This window comes from Poecilia reticulata, linkage group LG18, assembly GCF_000633615.1.
Source record: "Poecilia reticulata strain Guanapo linkage group LG18, Guppy_female_1.0+MT, whole genome shotgun sequence".
Taxonomy (NCBI): Eukaryota; Metazoa; Chordata; class Actinopteri; order Cyprinodontiformes; family Poeciliidae; genus Poecilia; species Poecilia reticulata.
The window spans coordinates 7,138,580-7,146,277 of NC_024348.1; the positions used below are offsets into that span (position 1 = coordinate 7,138,580).

General features: G+C 36.6%; 1 protein-coding gene across 2 annotated transcripts in view; it reads right to left on the bottom strand.

Annotated features, from left to right (window-relative positions):
• Positions 1-2,666: 2,666 nt before the first annotated feature.
• The window catches only part of LOC103480358 (SLAM family member 5-like), a 6,724-nt gene continuing 1,692 nt past the window's right edge, over positions 2,667-7,698 (bottom strand). The window contains exons 2-10 of one of the 2 annotated variants that reach the window (XM_008435262.2): positions 6,563-6,662; positions 5,290-5,428; positions 4,634-4,936; positions 4,127-4,411; positions 3,434-3,532; positions 3,324-3,339; positions 3,150-3,217; positions 3,000-3,050; positions 2,667-2,915 (exon numbers count right to left, since the gene is read on the bottom strand). In XM_008435262.2, coding sequence (XP_008433484.1) covers positions 3,004-3,050; positions 3,150-3,217; positions 3,324-3,339; positions 3,434-3,532; positions 4,127-4,411; positions 4,634-4,936; positions 5,290-5,356 — 885 coding nt within the window. In that variant the 5' untranslated portion in view covers positions 5,357-5,428; positions 6,563-6,662 and the 3' untranslated portion in view covers positions 2,667-2,915; positions 3,000-3,003. Of the gene's footprint in view, positions 2,916-2,999; positions 3,051-3,149; positions 3,218-3,323; positions 3,340-3,433; positions 3,533-3,815; positions 3,892-4,126; positions 4,412-4,633; positions 4,937-5,289; positions 5,429-6,562; positions 6,663-7,698 lie in introns of those variants that run through there. The other variant, XM_008435263.2, reaches the window with a different exon arrangement.

The window sequence follows — 7,698 nt, forward strand, 5'->3', positions numbered from 1 at the left end:
AATGTTGAGCACTGCTGTTAGCTTCGCAATCGGACTAAAATATCACCTCGTGTAAGCTCCAACGTATCACCCCTGCAGACCACCAGACAGTGTAACTGGAAGAAAACCCGCAGAGCTCCATCATGTGGTCAGAAATGTAGTTCTGACTTCGCCAAAACGCCGAGCGCTCTGAATACCACCGGTTTCGTTCAAGTGCCTCCCACTTCCCCAAAGCTTTGCAAAAAAAAAAAAAAAAAGGTAAAGCTGCAAAGAAGAGATGACGCCCACACGACTCTGTAGAGCTGGACTGAAGACAGAATGTGGTTCAACCTGGCAACTTTTAAAAGTTTATGAGAAAGAAGCTTAGTTCTTGGAGAGGAAGGACCTAAAACTCAGAAACACAATGAGATGGCTAAGACTATGTAAAACTTTCACAAATATCACAGGATCAAAAACAAATAAGTAAAGAAGATGCATTGTGAAACAACACCAATATGAATCTGTAAAAAAAAATGCATTAAAATCCTGCTAACAAAGTCAACACTAAGAAAAGAAGAAAAAGTTGATAGTTTTATTTTTGTTTGCTTTGTCTCTCCAGTAGTAGTTATTCTGGGTTGAGTGGAGGTCATTTAATGATATTTAATGAGAATCAAATGGACAAAACTAGATTCAGAACCTCAATGAAACATATACGAAGTGACAAATGCTAAGAGAGAATAATATACAATTGATATTAAGTAACATATGAGTGAGATTTGGAAACCTTGCTTTTTTTAAAACTAATTCTAATCAATAATCCAAGATAAATGCGTAGATACACAGTGGTTAATTACATGAACATGCTGGTTTGATCACTGGTCTAAAAATCGGACAACTGGGTACAAAATTACGGTTGAATTTGGTGGAGAAGTGAAAGGACCGAGGAGCCATTTTACCTTTGTTGACCATTGTCACAAATTCACCTCAAACCATTTCTGGTCTTATTGCTGCTGAAATGGAGGCATTTACTTCAGACATCTCAAACAAGTTTTGAACAAACGCTTCACAAATCTATCCGACATAAGAGAAAACATATGTAGGTAAGACTGTTTAACATAAGTAATGAAAATAAAGTGAGAGAGAGAAAGAGAGAGAAAGAGAGAGAGAGAGAGAGAGAGAGAGAGATGGTAATCAGAGGAAATGTGAAGAAGAAAAAAACCCAGAAGGCCCCTGGTCAGCATAGACGAGCATTTTGCACTTCCTCTTGTAGAGAAGTGTCAATGTGATTGACAGGAATGTGCTAAAACCGCAGTGAGCGAGTCGAAGTTGAACTGTCTGTAAGCTGCACTTTAGAGCATAAATAAAAGCCACGACTTTTTAGCATGCAGTCGACCTGAAGCTTTTCTGGTTTAATGATCAGAGAAAAAGCTTAGATGTTAAAAATGAAGATTTGGGGAAAAGGTTCTGTTTGTAATTGAAAATGGTTTCATATCGTTAGGATTATCTGCTGATGCTCCATCTGGGATGGACATTAGCTGGTGGTTTTGCAGGTGGGTGATGGTTACAGGAAAAGGGAGCAACAGTGACACCTGCTGCCAATCTCTTGGTACTACTGACTTAAAACAGTAATATTTGTAATAATAACAACAAATTACAAGTATATGATTAACTAAAAAGTAGAATTAATTGGTACAATGAAATAGTTGAGACCCTATGCTATGTCTAGATCCAAATGTTTTATTCTAATTCTTATAATATTATTGTTTGTCACTCAGTAGTTCTGTGTTAATTCACTGATCCGTGTTCCCATTTCATACTCTATTAATACCATTTCACTTTCAGACTGTAGTTTCACTTTGTAAACAATCCAGTTGGTACTCATTCACTGTAAAAGGTAATTAAAGTTCTACTGACAAAAAACGCAGCTTAAATCTCCACTTACTTCACTTGGTTGCTTTTCCCACCAAGTGCAGCAGCTGCCGGTCATCATTGCCTTTTCATAAATTTGCAATTTTGGTTAATTTGATTAAGAAAATGAGAAGTCTGCCATTGTTTTACAGCTATTTAAACATGTTATGTAAGGACCAGTTCAGGTGAACAGCTTCAAACAACAAACAAACCAAAAGGATAGAAGATGAAATTCAATGACTTCAGGATCCGGAGACAATCTGAGCATAATTCAGATTATATACCTGAAATATTAGGTCAGGTTTTTTAAAATATTTTTCAGATTTCTTATATCTTGGCAATTTTTTTTTCTGAGTCCTTAGCAAAAGAGAAGAAAAAAACCTTTAAACCAGAGGTGAAGAAAATAGTCATTTATTTTATATTAATGTGCCAACGAGTATTTATTGCAGCAATATGCAAATCTTCGTCAGACAGATGATGAGAAAGATATTAAATCTAAATCGGTTCTTTTTCTCATTTCAAAACCTCAAAACACCAACGTGTGACTAAAAGCAACATAAAGGCAAAAAACTAACATTTCCTTTGAACGATGACTCATTATGTGAGATACTGCTGTTTACATTTTCAATTCAATTCAGTTTTTTTATATTTCACCATTTCAAGGGACTTTACATAAAACGAGACAATTCGATCCGATCATACATTCTATTAGTTCCTAGTTATCAAGTCAAGTTTGGTTTATTATTCAAATTTGTTAAAATGTTTTAAACCTAAGGAAACCGAGCAGATTGTGATTGACAGTGGATAATCGTTGCAATCTGTTGTTTCATTTTCCTCATTGCAAGCATGTATGCAGCGACAGTGGAGAGGAAAAACCTCTCGTTTAACAGGAAAAACCCCCCAGCACAACCAGAACCTGGCTCAGTGTGAGAAACCGTCTTCCACAACTGACATGGGGTTTGAGATTTGATGGATTTCCTGGGTTCATCTCGTTCTCAATCCATTGTCCTGATAGTTGATGGGAACTTATAGAGATGGGATGTTTTCATCTGAAAAAAAATAAAGATATATAAATATATAAAATAGCATCTTTCCTTATCCCTGACAATGTTTTGAGTATCAGCAGTTCGTACTTTCTTAAGCGTCTGCAGATCCTCCTGAGTTTTCATACACCAAAGCATCACCTGTCAGTAATTAAAACAAACTATAACACACTTCATTGAAAGTTGAAGGTACGTGGATTTTTATTTTCTTATAATTTGAACACAAAATAGAAAACTAACCCGGAGGAGGTGAGGAGTTGAGATCCAGCTGACTCAGGTCCTGGTCGACTGCTGCAGTGTGTTTAAACCTGGAATGAATAAACAAATAGTTATATTTTGTGTTATGAAGGAATCGTGTTTGATTTTAAAAGTTGCAAAAACTTTAATATAAAAACGAGAAAGAGTTCTACACACCTGGAACAAAATACTTCTGTGGAAAAAAACAAACAAACCAAACGATTTAAAGCTGCAGTATATAAAATCAATTGTTGGTTAAAGACAAAGTATCAAATATCATATCTTACCCTTCAACTTTGCGTCATAAAGCAGCCAAACCAGCACTAGGATAACAAGAAGTCCAACAACCAACCTAAACCAAAACATGACGGGAGAAAAACCACATCCTGCAACAATATGGAGGCAGACAGAAAAACCATCAGGGGACAAAACAGCAGCCTGTGGCTCTGTGAATAAAATATTACAACCATATTTAATTTTATGCATTATTAAAGAAGCTTTAAATATCTTTTCAATGGCTGCCTACAAGCACTCTCTCATAACTGACTTTTTAAAAATGATCTACTTTTAAACTTTAATGTGTGATGAAATATTTGTCTTTATTTGGGACATTGATAACACTGAATGAAGGTGAGTGTTCTTACTTCAGATTAATGCAGAGTGTCTTGTTGTTACAAGTCCAGTCAGAAAAAGCATAAAAATTTCCCATTAATGTGAAAGTATTTATCAAACTTCACACCTTCATCTGGAATCACATTTAACACAACGTGTTTTACAGCCTTTACGTAAATCGTCTCTTATTATGATTAAAAGAACTGTGACAACATCCCCTTTTCTCAGAACTTAATAGCTCGCTAACTTCCTTTTTTATTTGGAATCGTGTCAATTTCATTCTTCATAAAACTGGTTTATATTTCTTTACAAATGGGAACTTTATACACAAACAAGTCAAACAGAAGAATTCATATTTCTGCACATACCGTCATTAGAGCCTGTGGATCCTGTGTTGTTGCTACATCTCAGTGTTTCAGATGTTAACTTCTCACTGACAACGTTGGAGGCATTGCAGGTGAATTTGGTGTCTCCATCTTGTGGTCTAATGCTGTATTGCAGCCTGGAGCCACTTCTGGTTTGTGATCCCACAGTCCAGATGTAGGTGACGTCGCTGTGAGGATTTGCGTTGCACTCCAGAAAAACTGTACAAAATCCATTTGGTCCAGGCTGAGTGATGTTTGAAAACACAATGAGATTTGTGGATATCGGCTCTAATGTGAGAACAGAGAAAGAACGAGAATAACTTATTAATAATGGCATTGAACATTAAACAGCTGTTGTATGTAAGACACTTTAGGACTGGACAGACTGGTGCTGTTATTGAATTTAGGTAGTTTATGAAAAACTGTAAATGGATTTATAAGCATTCATTTTTTTTTTTTTTTTTTACTTTTTTTTTTTTTGAAAGGTTGCGAACAAAACGAGCATCTTACCGTGAATTTGCAAAGTGAGGAAGACTGCAGGTCTTTGTTTGTCTGTTGATGAACTAAACCTGAATTCACCAGAATCTTGAAGAGTCAGGTCTCTGATTGTTAAACTAAGGCTCGTGTTATTGAACTCCACTCTGCCCTGAAATGGATTGTTTGCAGTAAGACCTGAACCTTTGATTGCTACTGGTGAGTCTCCATATCTCCATTCTGCCCTGGTGACGCCTTCAGTTGGTAAATTTGATAAAAGCTCCACAGAGTCTCCAACTCTTTTATGAATGACTTGTCTTCCTTCTGCAGCCTCCACATCTGAAACACATTATAAACAACAGGATGACTCATTATGAGGAATCATTCTTTATTTTTCTTTTAATAAATCTCTAGCTGGACTAGTAACTAACAAAAACGCAAATGACAGAAATACAATCCTCTCAGCAAAACTTTATTTAGTCGTAAATATTAGTACTGATCACAGCTGATGTTTCTGATCTCATTTCTGCTATGAGACTCTTACAGACACTTAGGCAGAAAGACATATACAAACTTTATACTTACACATTTATTTTGCTGTCATCTTGCGTGTTAATCGCTTTAAATACTTCATTCATACCCGAGTCAGATCAAGTGTATCATTATTTGATGTAAGAAGATGTCAAACATACCATGACGGCCTAGTCCAAGAAGAGCAAGAAGGATCAACACAGACTGAAGGCCTCTGGGAGAGAACATCTTTATTCTCTGCAGCTCAGTCAGACGTGACCTGGATGAGGCAAAACGTTTCTGGCCCAGCAGAAATACTTCCTAAAAAAAAAAAAGAAAAAAAAAAAAGAACATCACAGCCTGCAACAACATGCAACTAATAAAAACTCTTAGATGTGAGAATTGTTTTAAACTTAAAAAGATTCTGAGGTTTTTTAAGCATTGTTTCACCAAAGTCAATAACTCATTAAACATTAAACGAAGCTCCTTATTTGTTGTCTCACCTCTTTAGCACTTATTGACTTGACTTCGTTTTATTTTGTATAGTATACGCTTAACTTCCGGTTTTTGATTTGATGCTTTTATTTTGATGATACAACTTCCGCTATCTATGTTACAGAACGACAGCTTAACGGCAGAAAAGAACGGAAGACAAATTGCAACAGTGTTTTAAAAATGTATCTTGTTATTAGCGGCCCTCTTGATAGAGACACGGGGTATGTTTATTTTGTAAATAAGGATGGTTCTAAAGTTGATCGACTGAAAATGTGAATTTGTTTTATTGTATACAAACACTATGGCATAGTTTTGAATTAGAGTTGATAGTTTTAGTGGTGATGAACGATATTTTTAGTTGAGACGTTACGGTAAGAGAGTTTTTGTAGCTTAAACTGTCTTTTTTTGTTTGTGCATACGTCTCTTTCGGTGAAACTCAGAGTTTACTTCCGATAAACTTCTCTGTTCATCAGTAAAGCCGCAATCCTTCATTTGGGGCCGGGGGGCTACAAACTACTTCCTCATTACTCACAGCAACACAGTCAGTTTTGTTCTCTCCATATTATATACTGTTTTTGCCTTATGTAGAGCTGTAGCAACATTTTGAACACAGAACTCCTCAAAATTCTTTTTGTGGATTTGTCGATAGTTTAACATATAACTTAATCTCATGTTCATCAGGTAACATTGAGGAACTAAAACTATCTGTCAATGACTTTAGCTTCAAACAGCGACAACACAGAATGTAAACACTATACAAGTTAAGTATGCCTAATTTATTGCAGTTCAATATTTCTGTATATTTTTGTTACAGTATGACATGTAAGTTGTTCTGTCATAATCAGACTAGAAGAAGAGACTTTCACAATAAGTCAACATATTACTATGAATGAGAAGTAAAGACAAACATGGCAGACGAGGCATGTATAACCCATCTCTGCTAGAGAATAACATTCTTACCTCCTTATACTTTTGTTGGACCCGCTGAACTGAGCATGTGAAAAGTTGGAGAGGATACTGCGAATGAGTCAAATTAAGGAAGTGGCTAGAGTTGGTGTTGCTGTTTAAAGAACATCAGATATAATGAGTTAATTCTCAAGTATTTCTGCTTGCATCAACAACACAGTTTGCATGAATTTATAGCCAAAACACCAACATACATACAGGGGAAATGAAGCACACAAACGGTCTTAAGTTGGAACCTACAGTATAGTTCCTCAAATAATGGTACAAAAGAAATAATGGTACAAAATAAATACCTTATCTCAAGTAAAAAAAATAAAAGTTTGATTACAATTTAAGCATCACACAGATGCTTAAATTTCAAGCATCTGTGTGATGTTTACAATTTACAAGATGCTTACACAGATGTTTAAGCATCACAGTTTAAGCATCCATCTTTTATCTACCACACACTCGATGGTCACCACAGGTCAGCTATGGAGGCTGGTCCCTTTGTACAGCGGTACAGGTCACACAGAGGGTATGACCTGGAAGGGTCGCCAGTCCATCGCAGGGCAACACAGAGACGGAACAAACACACACACACACACACTCGCACACACACACATGTGATGAGAATTTAGAGAAACCAGTTGCGAAGTTGGTAACACAGTTGCCTTGCAGACCTTCTTTTGCAAGGCAGGAAGAAGGTCCTGGGTTCAAGTCCCAGTCTGATGTCTTCAAAGTTGTACCTTCAGCCATGAAAGACTGAACTACAAAGAACAAAGAGACGGGTATAGAAACTACTAATCCCAGAATGCATTGCATTAACCCCAGTTTAGTTCCAGGAGGAACTGAAAGAGCTGTTAGTTTGCTTATGTTACAGTCTAGCAGATTTCATTTTAGATCAGTGTTTCTCAACCTTTTTCGGGCCAGCGCCCCCCTAGCCCTTATCCAGGTCCTTCACCGCCCCCCACCAAAAAAATTGTAGGCTACTTTGCACTGACAATTATTTTATTATTAATCATTATTGTAGATGTTTTGAATCGGCACACCGATTATGTTTTCCGTACACTTCAGTGCGGCTTACGCTCATTGACCTCGCGCACATAACGAGGTAAATGTAGCGAGTTTTGCCTAAACGTATCGGCGTC